Source organism: Pristiophorus japonicus, chromosome 14 (genome assembly GCF_044704955.1).
Source record: "Pristiophorus japonicus isolate sPriJap1 chromosome 14, sPriJap1.hap1, whole genome shotgun sequence".
In the NCBI taxonomy this organism is placed as follows: Eukaryota; Metazoa; Chordata; class Chondrichthyes; family Pristiophoridae; genus Pristiophorus; species Pristiophorus japonicus.
This window is the reverse complement of record NC_091990.1, coordinates 35,466,360-35,487,774: the sequence shown is the minus strand read 5'-3', so window position 1 is coordinate 35,487,774 and position 21,415 is coordinate 35,466,360. Positions and strand designations below refer to the sequence as shown.

The 21,415-nt window shown below is 43.0% G+C and overlaps 1 protein-coding gene across 3 annotated transcripts in view; it reads right to left on the bottom strand.

Annotated features, from left to right (window-relative positions):
* Positions 1 to 307: 307 nt before the first annotated feature.
* Positions 308 to 21,415, bottom strand: part of tekt2 (tektin 2 (testicular)) — a 41,212-nt gene continuing 20,104 nt past the window's right edge. For all 3 annotated transcript variants that reach the window (XM_070899130.1, XM_070899131.1, XM_070899132.1), the window contains exons 6-10: positions 21,237 to 21,351; positions 16,101 to 16,208; positions 6,753 to 6,896; positions 2,106 to 2,185; positions 308 to 855 (exon numbers count right to left, since the gene is read on the bottom strand). In XM_070899130.1, the coding sequence (XP_070755231.1) occupies positions 642 to 855; positions 2,106 to 2,185; positions 6,753 to 6,896; positions 16,101 to 16,208; positions 21,237 to 21,351 (661 nt within the window). In that variant the 3' untranslated portion in view covers positions 308 to 641. The remainder of the gene's footprint in view (positions 856 to 2,105; positions 2,186 to 6,752; positions 6,897 to 16,100; positions 16,209 to 21,236; positions 21,352 to 21,415) is intronic.

Sequence of the window (21,415 nt, the reverse complement as noted above, 5' to 3'; positions counted from 1 at the left end):
TACTGGGTAGTTTGAGCTGCTTTATTTTAACTACTGATTTGCCTCAGCAATGTTGAGGTTTGATGACTGATATAGATGAAGCTACACAAGGCAAGTGAAGGTCTTGTAATATCCTTCAATTTATGAAGGCAAGGATTTTGAAGTAATATTTAAATGAAACTTACTGCATTATTTGTCCGTCTGTAAATATGAGGCTGATTAGATATCATTTTTTTATTTTTAAAGTTTGCATCCAGGGATGCCCGATTAATATTTTCCCCCCCTTCCTTCCAATACCAGCTAGAGTCTTGAATGCGTGACTCTACCATACCATATAATACATTTATTTATTAAGTCATTTGGGTAGTTCATAAAATGAGTCCTTAATGCCAATTGTCTTTAAATTAACACACTGGTTGCTACTGTTTACAGAATTTTATGATTTGTAATCCAGAAATCTAATGGCATTACTTGTATAAATTACATTTCCCGATGACTGTTTTCTTCTCATTCAGTTGTCAGTATCATGAACTTTGCTGACAGACATGTTATACATTTATTTATTTCCATATGTGATTACAGCATGTGTAATTGCATATTCAGTCTAGTAGTAGATGCAGCATTAGATCACAAAGTGTTTCTTTTTTGTACGTGATCCCATATTATAATAATTCAAGCTGTCGGCACTTGATGGTTGACAGTCCCCGGTTGGGTGTGCGGGTGAAGCTATCTATATTTGACACATATTTCTCAGGTGGAGTCGTTAGTTTTGCCCTTACATCCAAGCTTTGCTTATCAAGGCAGAGTGAATGGGTCTTGAAGCCGATATCCTCTTGCACTCGAGCCAGTTGTTTGTATAGAGACGTCAAAGCATCCCTGAAGCACACACAGGAATCAGATTTGTAACAGCTGTAAGTAAACCTTTGTCATCACTGGAAGATTTTTTTCTTCCAGTAAAGTCCAACATTTATCTCGGTTAGCCCGATAACTCAGCATTTCACACAACCTCACAATTTTGAGCTCCAGAATTGGTCATTATAATTTTCCTGTCTCACCTGACACACTGATGTGGCAATTAGAGCAGGACAATGCAAGTTGCTGCTGCAGTTTCCAACTCATCTCAGCTGTGTCACTGAGGGGAGGCACCACATGAAAGCCAGGTGCTTCCCCACCAGGAAACCGCTTTAACCCAAGTTGCACTTGCGAAACTTCTAGTAGCCGATTACATGACCAATGCAATAGTTTAATATAGAAAATAGAATATAATTTTTCCTGGTATATCATTACATTTACGTATATGATGGACTAAATGGCCTATTGCGATAATTAACTATCCTACCACCAATTGTGTCTCTTATATTCAATACAAGTAAAAATATTTGTTTTTCTAGATCTTAAAACTAAGTCATTCAAAGCACAAAGGGCTAAAAATGAACATAATCTCAAGATATTCTGTGACAAGAAGAGTGTTTGAACACACTGGGCCTGGTCACGGGTACTTGTTGTCTTGGGGTAGGCTGAAGGTAAAGTCCATATGTACATACATTACAAACCAGGTTCACATTTGCAAATTCCCAATCTCAGCTACACTATGAAGTGTTTCAGATAGAAGACCAGGTAACCATCCCTGGAAGATGTGCAGACCACTTTAAGCAGATCATGTGTGCCTCCTTAAGTGTTTTTTTTTTTAAAAGAACAACTTTGGCAGAGGGCAGGTTGTTGGTCCTTTTTGGATGGAAATGCAAGCAATAGGAAGGGGGTAATGAGAACAATAAATATGAATAGATTTAATCCAAAAACATTTGGACATCAACTGGGATATAAAGACCTTTTTGATGAATAGAAAACTGCTAAAAGTTAGTACTTGGGATGCTTTAAGTGTATCATACTTGTATTGGGAAGAGGCATGGTATACCTATATAATAACACCTATGCGATGCTGACCCCCAAAACTAATGATGCTGCTGAATATTTCATTTTTAAAAAGAATGAAATGGACATGACTAGTACTTATTGGCACTAGTCTAAACTTGGTTTACCCAAAATTGAGTACATTGATTTGCATATAGAAATGGGATACTTGAAAGATAGTGAGCTAATCTGTGAGTAGAGAGCATGAAACATACTGAGATTGGGCAAGTTTCTGTTTGAGTGCTTCGATGGTCCCCTCCAACTGGTGAACCTCATCTATCAGTCCGTACTGCGCCTGGGGGAAAAGGATATATTATACTTAGAATGGGAATCATGGTATTTTTATCAATTCGCATTACATTTGATGAATATAGTTCTCCCTCAATTTTACCCATACCTGCCTCACATCCATTCCCCACCTCCTCCCCTGATCCTGAAGCATATACAACAGATTTGTCCTAATATACAGCATTTTACAAACAATCATTACATCAACTGTATCCTCCTGTAAATACTGTAAAGAAAATGTGTAACTGGATTGATATGTAAATCATTGCACCATATTATTTCTATTAAAACAACCCCCTCGCATTTATATAGTGCTTTTAATGTAAAAACAATCACAAAGAATAATGGAATGTTGGTCTTTATCTCAAAGGGGTTGAAATACAAAGGGGGGGAAGTGATGCTTCAGTTGTAGAGCCTTGGTCAGACCCCCATCTGGAGTACTGTGTTCGATTTTGGGCACCAAATATCAAGAAAGATATATTGGCCTTCGAGTGGGTAAAGGGCAGATTCACCAGAATGATACTGGAGCTTAAAGGGTTCAATTATGAGGACAGGTTGCATAAACTTGGCTTGTAGGAGTTTAGAAGGCTGAGGGTGATCTCATTGGGGTGTTTAAAATGATAAAGGGATAGATAGGGTAGATACTGAGAAACAATTTCCTCTGGTGGGGGATTCTAGAACAAGGAGGCATAAAATGAGAGCTGGGCCAGTTAGGAGTGTGGAGGCAGTATTTCTTCACACACAAGATTGTGGAAATCTGCATCTCGCTCCCCAAAAGGATGATCAGTCAACTGAAATTTTTAAGACTGTGATCGATAATTTTTTGGTAGGAAAGAGTATCAAGTGATATGAAGAAAAGGTGTGAAAATGGAGTTGAGGCACAGATCAGCCACTGATCAACAGCTGATTTAATTGAATGGTGGAACAAGCTCTAGGGGCTGAACTACGCCTTTTCCAAAACATCCCAAGGTGCTTCACAAAGGTGTAATAAAATGTACAGAGTCAAAGAAGAAGATATTAGGAAGGGTGATGGTTAGAGAGGTGGGTTTTAAGGAGGTTCTTAAAAGACGAGAGGGATATGGAGAAGTGGAGGGATTAGAGTCTGGGGCCTATGGTCTGCCAATAGTGAGGCACGAGGAATGGAGTCTTCATCAGGGGTGTGCATTTATCAAGCTGGAGGAGGGGTGAGGCCATGAAGGGATTTAAACATGATGAGAATTTTACATGTGAGCCATTGGTCCCCCCATGTAGGTCAGCAAGGACAGGGGTAATGGATGTGGCACGGTGCAAGTTAGGATATGAGCAGCAGAGTTTTGGATCTGCTGAAGTTTACAGAGAGTGAAGATAGGAGCTCGGTCAGGACCGCATTTGAATAATCAAGTCTGCAGGTCTTCCTGGATCAAGGTTTCAGCAGTAGAGGGGCTGGGCAGGGACAGAGACAGAGACGAGCGATGTTATGGAGATGAAAGGACATTAGTGAACAACATGGGTTTTGACAACAATCCGGTAACTCTTATGGTCATCACTATTACTGACACTAGCTTTTATTCCAGATTTATTTAATTAACTGAATTTAAATTCCCCAGCTGCCATGGTAGGATTTGAACCAGATTATTAGTCCAGGCCTCTGGATTACTAGTCCAGTAATATAACTACTATGCCACTGTTCCCATTAAATGATATGGGGGAAAGGTTTTAGAAGGAAATGGAGTAAGTAACTTTGAGGGTGGACAGAGAAAGAAGTGGGGTAAAACATTGAGCATATATACAGTTCAGATTTAACATCTTTGTCACTGAATAAAAATAAAATAACTTTTACTGGAATTTTGATTACTTTTTTTTTACATATTCAGCCCTTGGCAAGTTGCTTGGCAGCGTGCATTCACCTCTAACTAGGAAGGTGGGACAGCCTGTTGCTCTGCATTTATTTATGGACTGGCATCAATTTCACATCACAATTGATCAAATCTGCTTTTTTTCTCCTGCTTCAGAAGTGTTCCAAGATTTGACAATCTAACACTGCTTCCAAAACACCAAATTGAGTCACAACAGAGGAAAGTGGGCTGTTCCCCTGATGGGCTAATACAGCAGCATCCAAACGTTTATAGCAGTGGGCTGGAATTTGTGTGCCACAATTAGAAAGTGGGCGACAAATAATGGGCCCAATTTGAGCCAATTTGGCACACTGACCCTTTATGCGTCAACTTTGTGCGCTGGAAAGGGCGCCAAAAAACTCTTAGTATCCTGGCCCCTCTACTGAGTGTCCCGGGACCTAGTGCGGCGTCCATGGTGGAGTGGGGGGGGCGGAGCTAAAACCCTGTGCTGAAAATACTACCGGCAGCTGTCGGCATGCGCAGTGGAGTCTGTGCGCATGCTCCTCGCCCTCCCAGCGTGTCCTGCAAGCTGTCAGCAGGACCCGATGTTCGCCGCCCCTAGCCGTGGTCGAATGATTGCCCGCATCTGAGTGCAGCCCAGGCTGTCAACCCTACCCGAGGTGCCGTTGAGCCCAGCCTTTCCTCTCCCTCCCTCCCAAGGCCGTGGAGCCCTGCCTTTCCTCTCCCTCCCTACCCTCCCTCCCGATGCCGTGGAGCCGTGCCTTTCCTCTCCCTCCCAATGCCGTGGAGCCCTGTCTTTCCTCTCCCTCCCTCCCGATGCCGTGGTGCCCTGCCTTTCCTCTCCGCCCTCCCCCACCCCCAGCTTCCCGATGCGTCTTTGCCGGCTTCCCCTATCCCACGCCGAATGGCCTCCCATACAGGCCAGCCTGTTGCCTTCCCCGGCCCAAGGTAGGATTTACTTAAAATATTTAATTGTTAATCAATTGTTTACCTGAGTTCTTTATTTTTATTTAGTTATTTTAACTTTTATTTGGAATGTTTGGTGCTTGGGTGCAGGCCCTTACTTACTTAGGATTCGCCGATTTTTTTTTTTAACTGCCCGCAACGTTTTTCAGAGCTGGCCACATACGCTGACCTAAGTTTTAGCTGGCCAAAGTGGCATAAATGGCCAAAACTGTCGTGGGTGTCTGGGAATGCCCCCTTTTTAAAAAAAAACTGAACTAAAAAAAATCGTAACTAACTGACTTACTCTGGAGCAAATTTTTTGGGGAAAAACAGCATTTTTTAAACTTGCGCCAGAAAAAACAACTTACTCCAAAATAATTGATGCAAGTCATGGCCAAAATTGGGCCCAAAGAACTCACTTTTAAGTCAGAGAGTTATAATTTTGGCAACTAGTTTATCATGGCTCAATAATTGCAATCGGTTTCTATTAAATGAAATTCTAGAAATGTTACTGGTGTTTGGGGATCACATCCATTATAATTAACACCACTGGTTTAAGGTGACCAAATTCTGCTTCCATTACATAGGATTTTTTTTTACTAGTCCTTAGGGAAGGGAATCCCATTTCCTGAGTCCATTCATTTTCCATGAAACCACTTCCAACTTCCAATCTAATTTGTGCTTTTTGGAGTCACTGAATACTCTTCCCACCTCCTTCATGTCTGTCTATCCATCCTCCTCCCACCTTGCTATTTTATTTTTCTCTTGCTTTTTTCATTTTTCCTATTTCTCTTCCCCATTCTTACCCGTCTGTTATTGCCTCTCTCTCTCGTTTGTCTTGGAAACTGCGGTGGGGAAAAGCACTCGGGCAGAGGAGTTGGGGGCAGCAGCATTTGACCCAGGAGATAAGACAGGTTAGAGGCACCAAATATTGGGGCTTGTTGGGAACACATACCAGAAAAAATGCTGTACCTTTTTGGGAATTGCAGACAGAGAGCCATCTGGCTTCTGGTCTTCCAAAGATTTGCTGTTTGTTGATTTAGTGGGTAAATGCAAGTTACCAGGTCACATGGTTCAACAAGGTCCTGGACTCAATCTTTGACTGTGCTGAGCTAGCTCACCTCAGCCAAAGTAGATTGTTGAGCTATTACAGTTCACCTCTCCACCCTGGGAGAGGAAGAGTTAAAATTCACTAAGGCTCCTTTTCCTGATCACTTAACACGAGATCCTTGGAAGAAACTGTGTGTGGGGATATTTGGCAAAGGTAGAATCAGGCTTGGCTGTCATGCTCACACAATCATAATAGTCTGTTGATACTCGCATATGAAGGAAGGGAATTGGGGGCACTGCTGGAATCATAACTCGGTATTTTCATGAGAGGAGAGGAGAGGAGAAAACTGGTATTGAAAAAACAAACCAGCAGGGATGAGGACTGCATGGAAAATCCAGTTACTGCCTTTTTCTACAAAGTTAACCACTTAGTACTTGGCCAAGACATAACAAAGCCTGTTGAACAGAGGCCAGTGTGTTAGTCTGCATATGTATCAGGAAATTATGGGACAAGAACCCTTAATCTTCTGAATGGGACTCAATTAATTCCACATGTCTCTCTCACTTTGCATATAGTGAAAGCATTAAGATCTTCCAGATGCAGTTCCCGGTCATTATCCTAACGATATGCTCAGAATAGTATGCCTCCTTAATCTATCAAGTATTTTCAGTCTAGTATGTTCTTGATTAAGCATCCCAGATGAGCTGGAAATATCACAAAACATCATAAACTTTTATTCTTACTTCATCTCTGGTGAGATCAACATTGGGTCTGTAGGTGCGAGCCTCAAGTCTTGTATGAGCCACCTTCAAAGGGGCAGCTTTGGCTCGAAGATCAGCTTCAAGGCGTCGAATATCCTCTTCAAGATCTGTGATCTCCTCTAAGATCTGAGTGAGAACAAGGACACAGAACGCTGATAATTTTATCAGAAAAACAGAACAAGTGGCTTCACAAAATCAACACTTTCATTTTTGAATCTGGCATTTTGTAGACCACAAACGTATTCTTCTTTAAATTGAAAAGACAAAATAAAGAGCCTAGTGTAGGACACCATCATGGTTAAAAAGATGATGAGATAAATCAAAAAGTTGCGTTGGGTGATGTCTTGGGTTTTAAAAGCCTGAAGATTGTGTAAGAGGAAGAGGTAGACAATGAATGTTATCGTTTTGAGATATTGGGAAAGAATGATTTAGAATAGCAAAACATTGGCCCGGATTTTATGGTTAGCAGTGAGCGAATCGCGCTCGCCATTCATTACGCTTACAGTTGCCCACAGACGTTTAGAGGGCTATTGCGCGGCAACTTATGGTCATCAAGTCCGATACAGTGCGGCACCCTCTACAGGGGATATGGGAATGGGAAAAGCAACAGCCTGTCTCCTCAACCAATCAGAATGAACAATCCTTACTGAGGCGTGCAAAGTCTAAACCAGGAAGTGAAAGTTAGAATATTTAATTCAATGTAAAATCATGTACAGAAATCAAATAAAGAGCAGAAAAGAAAGAAGGGATTAAGAGAGCGCAATAAAAGAGACAAGACGAAAAAAAATCTACAATAATAATCAAAATCTGAAGAAATTAGACTGCACAGTTGTAAAATTAAATTTTCAGTGCCAGAGAGGTTGTTTGGTCGTAATTAAGGCTTACCACGCCGTTAAAAAATTTACTTACACTTGAATGGACAAGCCCTAACTTTTTCTGGCGTGTTTAGTGGGTAAGTACCACAACTTCATGCCCTTCATATGTTTCAACTCTTGAGACTCTCGGTGAGATATTGTTTCGTGAGCAGGGCAACTCGGACAGCAACTACTCGATATCCGTGTTTAACTGCATATCTGTGGATACCGGACGTTGCTGTCCGATGTACTCCTTAATAACAGTTTGTGCTGATATCCTCACTGTTGTTCCTACCACAAATTCTGGGCCAATGCGATAAATCTTGATTTCAACACCGTTACTGTGGATATCTGAACGGAATATATGGAATTAAGGACAGTAAAGTAAACGGGATATATGAAGATGCATAAGCCATGGAAGAATAGCTGGGAGAATGTCAGATTGCAAATAGTGCAACATCAGCATAGCTAACAGTCTGTCTCAAGGTTTCAAGTCACTAATCCTGCCAATAATATATAATTGTAACATGAAATACATCTGCAGAATTGTAAGGTCTCAGTAAATAGTCACACCATTAGATTGAAACATTTAGAGGCAATACTTGAGCTTTCAAGAAGAACATCTCATATAGATTGACTAATGAGTGGCTGAGTTAGACTGTCAATCCATTTGTATTTTGTTATCTGATTTCAAAACTGTATAACTGTTAACGCTTTACGATGTAACTTCACCTATCCGTAGGGAGTGTGTACGCTCTATCCAGAGAGTATATCTTCTGTCTGATAGGTCTTACTGGCCGGTAATAAAGACTGCTTTGTTCAAAGCACAAGAGGTATTCGACTCAGTAATTTTACTGAACCAGATTGAAGTAAAAGAATCCAGGAATTAACATTTGGTGTCAGAAGTGGGATCTCAACGGACGACTGCCGAAAACTTGCGAATTAAGAGCCAGACTAGCCTTGGACGAGACGAGGGGAAAATGGCCACTGGAGTGAGTATGATTTCAATACTGCTCCAGTTTCCCCCGGTTTCAAAAGTCTGAGGAAAGTTTAGCCACTCGCTGGTTCTCAGGTAGTGTCTGAACGAGATCCAGGACAATCTGGTGAATACCTTTCAAATTTAGAATAGGGATAGAGATAGGGAAATTGTGCGATGACGCAAACCAAGCGGCGACTTGGAAAGGGAAAGATAGTTAGAGCTAGATAGGGATAGATGATCAATCATGGATCCAAAAAAAATTAATAGGAAAGAAAAGAGACTCTTATGAATGTCTGTTTAAATGAGAAATGCTTCTGTGACTTTTACTGTAAAAAAAAAAGCCGGGGAGTTGTGGTTTGTTTTATCTCAAACAGAATGAAAGTTTGTTTTAACCCTTCGTAGTGTTGTCCTGTATGTGGGAAGTTTAAGAGTGTGAACCTTATTGAATTACGTATATTCGGATGATAAGTTGCGGAGCCAGGAAATGCCCAAAGGATAGATTTGTTAAAAAAAGAAAAAATTACATGGTCCCGGTGGTTAAAAAAAAAAAGAAAAACTTGTTGAAAGCAAGCATTCAGAGAAGGCACAGCAAAACAACTGAGATGGATTCAAAAGGATTTAAAAAAAAAAAATTATATTAAATAACACGACCTTGAGGCTGGAACAATTGAGATAACGAAAAGCAGTCCACAGCCTACGTGCCAGACTTCTCTCTAGTTATAAAAAAAGTAACGTACTAAATAGGTGCCGAAAGAAAAAAAAATGTTCTGAGATTTTAAATTATGAAAAATATAAAATCACTCCTGTCCAATTGGCAGAAAAACTCCATTAAATTAGGGCTTTCATTGACTGATTGAATTTAAACTGCGCAGTAACGCGAAAGGATAGGGAAATTTGGAGACTGAAAGAAATTAATTGAGGCTCATAAGAAATCAAAATTAGAAAATTAGGCTCACAGGGAATAAAATGGGGATTTAAATAGAAGATAGGTGTTCAACTCAGGTACGACGTCGACCTTGTATATCACTTGGCCCGTCTAGGCTCTGATTGAATTTTAAAAAAAAACCCCCGCAGCAACTCTGAAGGTAGGGCCGAAGCGAACACGCAGTAACGTAAACGCGCAGTGAAGCGAACGCGCAGTGACGTCAACGCGCAGTGACGTAGACGCGCAGTGACGTAAACGCGCAGTGACGCCGACGCGTAGTGACGCAGAGGCGCAGCAACGCGAATCGCGAAAGTCAGTGCTAATGGCAGTAAGTCTGTAAGTCTTAAAGTGTTTAGAGTTTTGAGTAAAGTTAAAGTATCTTAACTCGCGCGACGACGCGAGCCACGGGTCGACGCGGATCGCGCGGCGACGTGAACTGCGAGGCAACGCGGATTGCGCGGCGACGTGGTAATTTAGTATTGAGATCGTGCGGCGACGCGGACCGTGCGGCGATGCGGGTAAGTGTTAGAAGTCTTTGTCTATTTTGTAAATCGCGCGGCGACGCGAACCGCGCGGCGACGCGGGTACGTGTTAGAAGTCCTTGTTTACCTTTTAAAGTTAAAGTATCTTAACTCGCGCGGCGACACGAGCCACGGGTCGACGCGGATCGCGCGGCGACGTGAACTGCGAGGCAACATGGTAGTTTAGTATTGAGATCGTGCGGCGACGCGGACCGTGCGGTGATGCGGGTAAGTGTTAGCATTAGTAAAGTTTGGTTATTTGGAGTTAGTTAAAGTCCGTGTTAGTTCTGTAAAGTCTGTGTCTATTTTTAAGTTTGTTTAAATTGCATGACGACACGAACGCGTAGCGACACAGTAATACGAGGGGCAGTGTGAAAATGGGTAATCAGTTAGATAAAACCACGGATGCGGATAATCCGCTACAAAAGCTATGTAAGGAATTCCCTGAAAGAGCTGAAGACTTTAGAAAATTATCAGGAGCCCTGAACAAATTATTAGGGGATGACCAGTGGCCTCTAAGTGACACTAGAAGCGTAGAGGTAAAAAAAAAGCACAGGGATTAATTTGGAGAAGGGGACGAGGAAAAGGGGATAAAAAAATTTAATTGCAACCTGGCGACATTATTGTCAGAAATTAAAAGATGCATCACTTCTATCGAGTTGGCAAACAAATGCTATTAAATTAGGACTTGCATTGACAGAGGGAACACATGTTAAAACTGTAGACGTCTTTAAAAAAAAAGAATGAATGTGCGCACGAGAAACTTGCTAAGAGATCCTCTGGGACCTCTGAGAAAGGTATTGATCAACTACAAGTTAAAATGGCTGGCTTTGTGTTAACCGAGGCTGATGATGAAATTGATGAGTGGCCACTGACTCAGCGCCCAACGGCGCCTCCCGCACCCCCTGGCCTCTTGCTCCAGTCCTCTTCCCAACACCCTCCACCTAACACTCCGGTAAAAAGAGTTAGGAACAACCACATATCACCAAAGCAACAAACCCAAACTGACTCCTCATCCTCTGATAGCGATTCGGATCCCCAGTTTACAAGCAATATAGCCGAAAGAACCAGATCTCACACTCGAAAGGGCAGAACTATATCTCAACATCACAAACAGTCCCGTAAATCTTCTAGTCAACCTACCAGTCCAAGTTGTGAAAGACATAGCAAACACCCCCGCCGATCGAGACGCAGAACTGTCAAGCAGTCAGACAGCTCTGAAACATCCACCGGCCTAGAAATGATTTCCAAGATCCCAAAGTCCCGACACCAATTCCCTGTCAGACCAATGCCAAACCCTGATGCACAACAAGCTGCAGACCACCTCTCTATAGATGTCTGTGATCTTCAAACAACTATTTGATTGCTCACGCTATCCGGACAGATGGAAAGGGCAGTTAGATATTATTGGCAGAAAAAGAAAGGGGAGGGGGGAGGTGCGCCCCCAACCCGGGTCAAGACTGAATACGTGACTAGAAAGGAAGAGCCATCTCGGGAGGAAGGATCAATAGAACCGTAGTGTGGCATACAGGATTGGATGGATAAGCAAGGATACGGTTATACTAAACAACCAAACGGCCCGAGCCCTGCTAATAAACCTCCCTATTGTCCCCGGCATGGTATGGGAAGAGGCCGGGACTGGGTAAGAGGAATTGACTGTTTTAATTGTGGGCAGGAAGGACATTGGAATAAAAATTGCCCCTACCGTCAGCATGGAAAAGGAAGAGGAGGAAGAGGAGGGGGGCAAGGAGGATCTTACACTAACTTCTCCCAGAACAACTCCTTTGGTCAATTGTCCCCCGATTGACTACGCAGCTTGATTGTGCAGGGATCCTCCCCGGACGACGAACCCATTCTGAATGAGTGGCAACCCTTTTTGATAGATACGGGAGCCTTCATGTCTTCTGTACAATCAAAGCTTAAACTCCCTGCTTCTACTGAAACACAGGAACTTTCAGGATTCCTGGGACAAATCTCAACATTCCCAGTGTCAGAACCGGTTAAAATGGGTTACCAGGAAGAATCGGTGGAACATCGAGTTGTTATCACAACCAATCTGGACTGTAACTTGATGGCTAGAGACCTCCTTTGCAAATTCCAGTTGCATTTGGAGTGTGGAGATAATGGGATTATTGTAAAACAGGAAACCCTTAAGCGGCAGTATTATACCACTAGAACCCCTCAGTGGTGGTCTCTGGACCTGCCGCAGGCACCCTGTCACGTGACCCTAGCATACGATCCCAGTGGAAAGAATCAGGACCTGCAGAACTTTTATCAGGATCACGAAGGGGAAGTGAAGGGAATTCTATTAAGGGCTAGAGTGACTGGACTGGAAAGAGAGGCAGATTTTGTGGAAGTGGATAAGAATCTGTGGAAACAGCCCCTAACAATGGCACCGCATATTGCTCGTGAAGTATTAGCCCCTCACCATGCTAAAGATTTGGGAGTTATGGTACGCAAGGCCATAGATGAGGCTGACCCTACCAGCCGGGATGTGCAAATTGTAAAACATGGCCGAACAGTCCAATTTAATGGGGACCCCGAGAAAGTATTAACAACTCTACAGCATCATACTGGCTCGGACATACCTGACTATGTGGATCCTCATGTGTGGGCAGAGGACCCCTCCGAAGTGGGTTATAGTCCCATTAATTGAGATCCCAGTGCAGGGCAATGTGGACTGGCCCTCTATCCGACAGAACCCACTGAAATCACAGGCAATCCTAAACTGACTTTTCGGCACTGTACTGCAATTAATCCGGCCTGTTTTCTTACTGAGCCACCCCAAGATGAGGAAGAACCCAGTCATGATTGTTTATGTTTGTTGACGGAAGTACTTCTATTAATCCAGAAGATACACGAATCTCAGGATACGCCATAGTAAACCAGGAGAATCAGATCTTGGAATCTGCTGCTTTGAAACCGCCTATTCTGCTCAACAAGCTGAACTATTCACCCTCACCCAAGCCTGTATCTTGGCCAACGATCTCAAAGTCAATATCTATACCGACTCTAGGTATGCCTTTGGGGTGGCGCATGATTTCGGACAATTATGGAAAAATAGGGGATTCCTAACCTCACAGGGGAATGAGATATCTCATAAACAGCTAGTATCTGATTTGTTGCAAGCCCTCATGTTCCCCAAACGCATTGCCATTGTACCAAGAGGCCAAACAGGCCTCTCGTGACCAACAGATGGTAGTGCCCAAAATTATGAGTCAGACTAAAAATCCTGCGAAGGATAAGTTAGCCTCGAAAAAAAAAAACAATGCCAACCATCCAAGATGTTATAAAAGCACAGGAGGACGCTCCTGAAAAAGATAAACAGTTGTGGAAATATTATGCATGTACTTATGACAATGTTTCTAAACTCTGGACCACTCCCGCGGAACAGACTTGCATGTCTGACGAGTTGGCCTCATGGGTTACAGAATGTCTGCATTTTGCTACTCATTGTGGAGCAAGGGCAACAAGTGATACGCTTTTGGCTACTTGGTGGCACCCTAGACTCCAGGCGCTCACCCAGAACATCAGTAGTCATTGCCTGATTGGCCAGCAACATATTCCAGGGAAGGGAGTCCCCTGTGATTGGGGTAAAACGCCCCTACCCGAAGGTCCCTTTGAGACATTTCAGTTGAACTACATTGAGTTGCAAAAAGTTCAGTGTTACAGATATGTGTTAGTAATAGTAGATGTGTTTAGCAGATGGATTGAAGCCTACCCTAACCTGGACGATAAGACTCAGACTGTTGTTAAGGTGTTAATGAGGGAAATTGTTCCTAGATATGAGATCTCAGCTAGACTGATGACCACCTATGTTCTTTCTCTGACTCAGGCTCTGCGACTAGTTCACAACCAGGTTCAAGATGCTCACCTCAACCTCCCAGTTTTACCCGAATTGTCCCTCGTGGCACCAGGGAAGTATGGATTCGGAAGGGATTAGAGCCACAATGGGAGGGGCCTTTTTAGGTGTCACTCACTACCCCCACTGCAGCCAAGGTTGAGGGGAAAAGTGCCTGGGTTCACCTGCACCACTGCAAGCTCATCACCATTTAAACAAATTTTGCTGGTTAGTCTAATTCCTGTTTCTGTTCCAGATCTCCTCCTCCCTATAGCTGAACAAGGCAGTTGAAGGAGGATCAGTTTGAACTCTTACCTGTCAGACAGCCAAATACACTGACGGAGACCTGAAGGGAAATGTGAAAACAGAACTCTTTTTATCAGCTAAATAATTGGACTATTTATAAGATGAGACTGTGTCTGTATGCTACTGTCTGCATAATAGTGTTGATATATGACAGTTTTGGTGCACGGGAAGGAAGACAAAGGCGAGAGCTCCATGTAAATACCTTTTTGTATATGTCTTGCGTTTATGCGGAAAAAGGGCACTTCACTAGATGCTGGGTGTGTTCACATATCCCTATACATTCTAAAGGGGGAATTCCTTTGCGCACCGTTCCCCTAACCCTAACTGAGACTGTTAGATGGATTCAAAGAAACGATATTGGAACAGGTAGCTAACCGCACTGCTGAGGCTCTGGAGGGCATCACAGCTGAAATGGTAGCGATAAGGACCGTAGCATTACAAAACCGAATGGCCCTCGATTACCTGTTAGCTGAGAAAGGGATCTGAATGTTGCACTTACATTCCTGATAGTTCAGAAAACATAACCCACCTTGCCGATCACATAAGGAGGGAGGTGAAAAAGTTATCCACACCAGCAAAAGAACTTAGCAGGTTTGATTGGTTTCTGGGTGGATCTTGGAGATCCTATCTAATACATGGCGCAATTGTTCTCCTCATAATAATTACCTGCTGTTTGATTGTTGGTTGCCTTAACCTCTGCTGTAAAGCAATGACAAGGTTAGCAGACCCTCTTGTGGTCAAGGGTTCCCGGGTTATGATCCAACAAACTAGAGAACTACTCAACAATGCAATACTCATAGAATGATCCTAAATGTTATCATAGAATGATAAAAGGGGGGATGTGGATATCTGAACGGAATATATGGAATTAAGGACAGTAAAGTAAACGGGATATATGAAGATGTATAAGCCATGGAAGAATAGCTGGGAGAATGTCAGATTGCAAATAGTGCAACATCAGCATAGCTAACAGTCTGTCTCAAGGTTTCAAGTCACTAATCCTGCCAATAATATATAATTGTAACATGAAATACATCTGCAGAATTGCAAGGTCTCAGTAAATAGTCACACCACTAGATTGAAACATTTAGAGGCAATACTTGAGCTTTCAAGAAGAACATCTCATATAGATTGACTAATGAGTGGCTGAGTTAGACTGTCAATCCATTTGTATTTTGTTATCTGATTTCAAAACTGTATAACTGTTAACGCTTTACGATGTAACTTCACCTATCCGTAGGGAGTGTGTACGCTCTATCCAGAGAGTATATCTTCTGTCTGATAGGTCTTACTGGCCGGTAATAAAGACTGCTTTGTTCAAAGCACAAGAGGTATTCGACTCAGTAATTTTACTGAACCAGATTGAAGTAAAAGAATCCAGGAATTAACATTACGATGTAGGGAGCAGGGAGGAATGCTGGATAAGTATATTAAAAAATATAAAAGGATATAGGGAAAAGATGAGGAAATAGGATTACAGCAGATTGCTCAAGTTAGACCGCTAGCGCTAGCACAGGTGTGGTGGGCTAAATGGTCTCATTCTCTGCTGTAAATGTTATGGTTCCCATAAGCAACTGCGACACAATGGGCATTATACCAAAGCCGGGTACTGCATGTCACAATACTTTGCCACCTCCCTTATCTTAAGACTCAAAGTGCTAATTTTTGGGTCGGTGGAGTGTTCTAATGAACAGACTTCCCATCACCAAGGTTTTTAATCAGTAGCAAGAGGCTAGGCATTGGTATCTGCTTCCAGTACCAGTACAAGCAAATAAAATTATCTTTGATCTTGTAAGTGTCATTTTGTTACAGAAAAATATTTTTTTTATAAATATATATTTTTGTTTTAAAGTTACAATACAAATAAATATGAAAAATGCTGTCTAAATAGAATAAACTGTTACATTTTTCTCCTGCCACCTCAATTCATTAAGGGCCTGTTCAAACTCATGAATTCTCTTCCTGAAAGCAAAGTCCGTGGCAACCCGTTGTGCCTCCACTTCATTATCAGTCTGCAATGACAAAAATCAGGAGACAATTTCATTTGTAGGTAATTTCATTTTAAAAGATGCTCATCGACTGCTAGCCTTTTTCCCCTTTTTTAAAAAACCCCTCCTCCCTGACATTTACAATTCACTGTTTGTCCTGCTTTATAATCTGCTGCTAGGTGGATGAGATGACTGACCACCTAACTTTCAGTCCATCCCTGTGGTAGAGCATATTCTCACAATGGCTTAAACCATTGAAGCATCATCACCCAAGCTTAACACAATGCCAACTGTGCAGAATTACAGGTCTTCAAGTTGGGATTTATTTTGTCACAAAATAGAGGCTTTTAAATTGGGGGGAGGGGCATGGGAAAATAACTTAATAAAGATAGATTTCTTTACACTAGGAATTATGGACAGCATTTACAAGAGGATCAATGGATTGCAGAAAGTAAAGTACATGTGAATGGATCCCTGTTGGGATTTGCGTTTGTCTACTTTTTAATCCTTCTTTCCTGAAGCCCACACACTTGCATTTTCTCGTAGGGGTTTCACTGGATAGCCATTAAGAGCAGGAGCCCAGGATATTGACCCTCCTTAGCCCAGGGACACTGGACTCAGTTAAAGCACCTCACTGCTGTCACCACCGCTGAGATCAACACAGACCTGGGAGTGAATCTGAGACTTTTAATATCTTGTTATCATTGTCAAAATAAACCAGGAATTATTGATAAGCATTGCATTGCAACAGTTATGTTCTCTGGGACTTCTGTTCCTACCCTCTTTCCCTTGAAGGAAACAACTAAACATTGTGATAACTTTTATTTCTTTGATATTATCATTAATTTGAGGTTGTACTGACAACAATGTATATTTTAAAGCTGCATTTACATGCAAAACTAGTTTTTATTTTATTTACTATATAATGTATTGCCATAGAAACAGCAACAACATAAATATATATAGTGGTCCTCACAGAGAGAACATCTCAGAATACATTGGAGAGAAAGGGACGCTGAAGAAGAGGGGAAAGTAGTGGCTGGGATGATGAAGTGAAGCATTGAAGGGTTTTAAGGAGGCTTTGCAAAGCAGAAGGGAAGTGGCAAAGGACAGAGACATGGAGGCTCGTTAAACAGCTGCCAATGGTGGGGATGAATAAGAAGTAGAACCGATCTCTGTGAGGACCACTATATTATATATATTTATATATATATATATATTTATATAATATATATATTTAAGTTGTTGCTGTTTCTATGGCAATACATTATATAGTGAATAAAGTAAAACTAGTTTTGCATATAAATGCAGCTTTAAAATATGTTATCAGTACAACCTCAAATTAATGTTAATATCAAAGAAATAAAAGTGCAGGGCACTGGATTTAAGGAGAATGCAGAGGTTGGATGGTGTAATCCATGGATAAATTTGAATAAGTGGGCAATGATTTGTTGGGGTACAGGAAGGCATTGGCGCTGGGCAGCAAGTAAGGGGGACAATGGGTGTGTGGGGCTTTGCTGCAGAAGAGGAATCCGGGATGGCTGATCAGCTATCTGTGAGGAATTGCAATTCTTCCCTCTGATGAAGAAGACACCACCAGACGTCCCAAAGCGCTTCACAGCTAATGAAGTATTTGTGAAGTAGAGTCGTTGTTGTAATGTAGGAAATGGGGCAGCCAATTTGCGCACAGCAAGATCCCACAAACAGCAATGTAATAATGACCAGATAATCGGTTTTAGTGATGTTGATTGAGGGTTAAATATTGACCAGGACACCGGGAATAACATAAGAACATAAGAATTAGGAACAGAAGTAGGCCATCTAGCCCCTCGAGCCTGCTCCGCCATTCAACAAGATCATGGCTGATCTGGCCGTGGACTCAGCTCCACTTACCCGCCCGCTCCCCATAACCCTTAATTCCCTTATTAGTTAAAAATCTATCTATCTGTGATTTGAATACATTCAATGAGCTAGCCTCAACTGCTTCCTTGGGCAGAGAATTCCACAGATTCACAACCCTCTGGGAGAAGAAATTCCTTCTCAATTCGGTTTTAAATTGGCTCCCCCGTATTTTGAGGCTGTGCCCCCTAGTTCTAGTCTCCCCGACCAGTGGAAACAACCTCTCTGCCTCTATCTTGTCTATCCCTTTCATTATTTTAAATGTTTCTATAAGATCACCCCTCATCCTTCTGAACTCCAACGAGTAAAGATCCAGTCTACTCAATCTATCATCATAAGGTAACCCCCTCATCTCCGGAATCAACCTAGTGAATCGTCTCTGTACCCCCTCCAAAGCCAGTATATCCTTCCTTAAGTAAGGCGACCAAAACTGCACGCAGTACTCCAGGTGCGGCCTCACCAATACCCTATACAGTTGCAGAAGGACCTCCCTGCTTTTGTACTCCATCCCTCTCGCAATGAAGGCCAACATTCCATTCACCTTCCTGATTACCTGCTGCACCTGCAAACTAACTTTTTGGGATTCATGCACAAGGACCCCCAGGTTTCCGACATTGTATTCCATCTGCCAAACCTTAGCCCATTCGCTTAACCTATCTAAATCTCTTTGCAGCCTCTCGGTGTCCTCTACACAACCCACTTTCCCACTAATCTTTGTGTCATCTGCAAATTTTGTTACACTACACTCTGTCCCCTCTTCCAGGTCATCTATGTATATTGTAAACAGTTGTGGTCCCAGCACCGATCCCTGTGGCACACCACTAACCACCGATTTCCAACCCGAAAAGGACCCATTTATCCCGACTCTCTGCTTTCTGTTAGCCAGCCAATTCTCTATCCATGCTAATACATTTCCACTGACCCCGCGTACCTTTATCTTCTGCAGTAACCTTTTGTGTGGCACCTTATCGAATGCCTTTTGAAAATCTAAATACACCACATCCATCGGTACACCTCTATCCACCATGCTCGTTATATCCTCAAAGAATTCCAGTAAATTAGTTAAACATGATTTCCCCTTCATGAATCCATGCTGCGTCTGCTTGATTGCACTATTCCTATCTAGATGTCCCGCTATTTCTTCCTTAATCATAGTTTCAAGCATTTTCCCCACTACAGATGTTAAACTAACCGGCCTATAGTTACCTGCCTTTTGTCTGCCCCCTTTTTTAAACAGAGGCGTTACATTAGCTGCTTTCCAATCCGCTGGTACCTCCCCAGAGTCCAGGGAATTTTGGTAGATTAGAACAAATGCATCTGCTATAACTTTCGCCATCTCTTTTAACTTCCCTGCACCACTTCGAAATAGTGCCATTGGATCTTTTACATTCACCTGAGAGAGCAGATGGGGCCTCTGTTTAACGTCTCATCCGAAAGACTGCACCTCTGACAGAGCAGCCCTCGCTCAGCACTGTACTGGCGTATCAGCCTAGATTTTGGGGCTCAAGTCCCTGGAGTGGGACTTGAATCCACAACCTTCTGACTCAGAGACTAGGGTGCAACCCACTCAGCCACGGCTGACACTGATCATACAATAATATCCCTGACCACCACCCCTCTCCCTCAATTCAATCCAGACTGATAGGTGAGCAGTCTTTGGGAGAGCTTCCTCTGAATAGAAACATAGAAAATAAGTGCAGGAGTAGGCCCTTTGAGCCTGCACCACCATTCAATATGATCATGGCTGATCATGCAATTTCAGTACCCCATTCCTACTTTCTCTCCATACCCCTTGATCCCTTTAGCCATAAGGGCCACATCTAACATTTCAGCATGCCCATGCACTAAATATCCCCTCCCTTGACACAAACACCCATCCCTGCAAGGTTTAATTCAGAGTGAATAATTTGGGGTAGAAATTCACCTCCGCCCAAAACTGGGCGCACCTTTTTTTTTTAAGTGTTCTGGCCGCCGCAATGGATGCGATGGCCTATCCGGCGAAATTCAGCTCTTCGTTTATTTTCCAGCCGGGCGGAAGTGGCATCATCATGGGGGCGGAGCGGTGTGGCCGTCGCTAGCAGGGCGTAAATGGGGGCGGGGCGGAGTGTCCGCCGCTGTCAGTCATCAGCGCTACGCTGATCATGTAATCGCTCTGGCACGTCACAATGTCTCTCCCCTTCAATTAAAGGGGCGAGCCGCTGTGAACTCTGCATTTATTTTAGTTAGGTCCACTGGATTACCAGGGAGGGTTTTGGCCGGGCCAGCGGCCTGGCAGCTAAGATGGTGTGCCAGGCTGCCTGTTGGCGGCCCAGCCGAACCCGTGGCCATAATTTTCTGCTCGACCTGGCAGTCGGCCGGCAAAAAAAAAATGTCATTGACAGCAGTGCCACCTCCCCTTTAAGGGCAGCCGCGCCGCTATTTCACAGAGTGTATCGACAGCAAAAGCTGACGGGGGCACTGGCCTGTGGCAGCGCCGCTCCGGCGGGGAAATTTCAGATAGGGCAATTTCACAAAGGGATCCCCGCCAGACGGTAAGGGTTCGTCTCATGCACGCCGCGGTGGGAAAATGGGCGGAGCAGTCCCGGACACCACTCCGCTCCTGAAAAAGGGCAATTTACAAAATGGCGGCCCCTCCAAGGAGAGTCGGCGGCCATTCCGCGTCACCCCATGGCCACCGTTTTCAGGCAGTCAGAATAGTCCTTATCAGAAGGGGCAATTTCAGTCCCTTTATCTCAAATTTAGAACCCCTCCTTCAGCTTTCCTCTTTTGTACTTCTTTGTACAAAGCATTTAGCAAAAGAATGATGGAAAGGCCAGCAGTGAGTGAATCAATATAGTGATTACGTCACAATCAGTGTGAAATATTTTATTCTCACTTGCAGAATCTTTATTTAGAAAGTGTGGGTGTCACATTCCTGTACCAGGAGATTTAGGGCGACTTGACACTGCAAGTTGCAGTCATGGTGTAAATGCAATCTGAATCTAGTGTTTGGACCCAACCAGACACTGGAGCAAAGCAGTCTTAATTCCACATTTATATTACACAAGCTTAGCATTAGAAGGGTAAATACAACCTAGACAGACATCCATAACGTTACTTTTGTAACAGCACATCCTTAAAAATTGAAGATATTAAGTTCTCAGTAAGACTTACATATTTAATGGTGGCTGAAATCGCTTCACGAAGGCTGGTCGAAGCTTTCATCTCTGCCTCTGCACGATCCTTGTTGTAGCGGCTGAACATATCCCATTGCTGTGTTGTGGTGGAGCTAGCCATAACAGGGCAACAAAAACAATCATTGAAAAGTGTGCTCACTTGTCCCCCTCCCAACT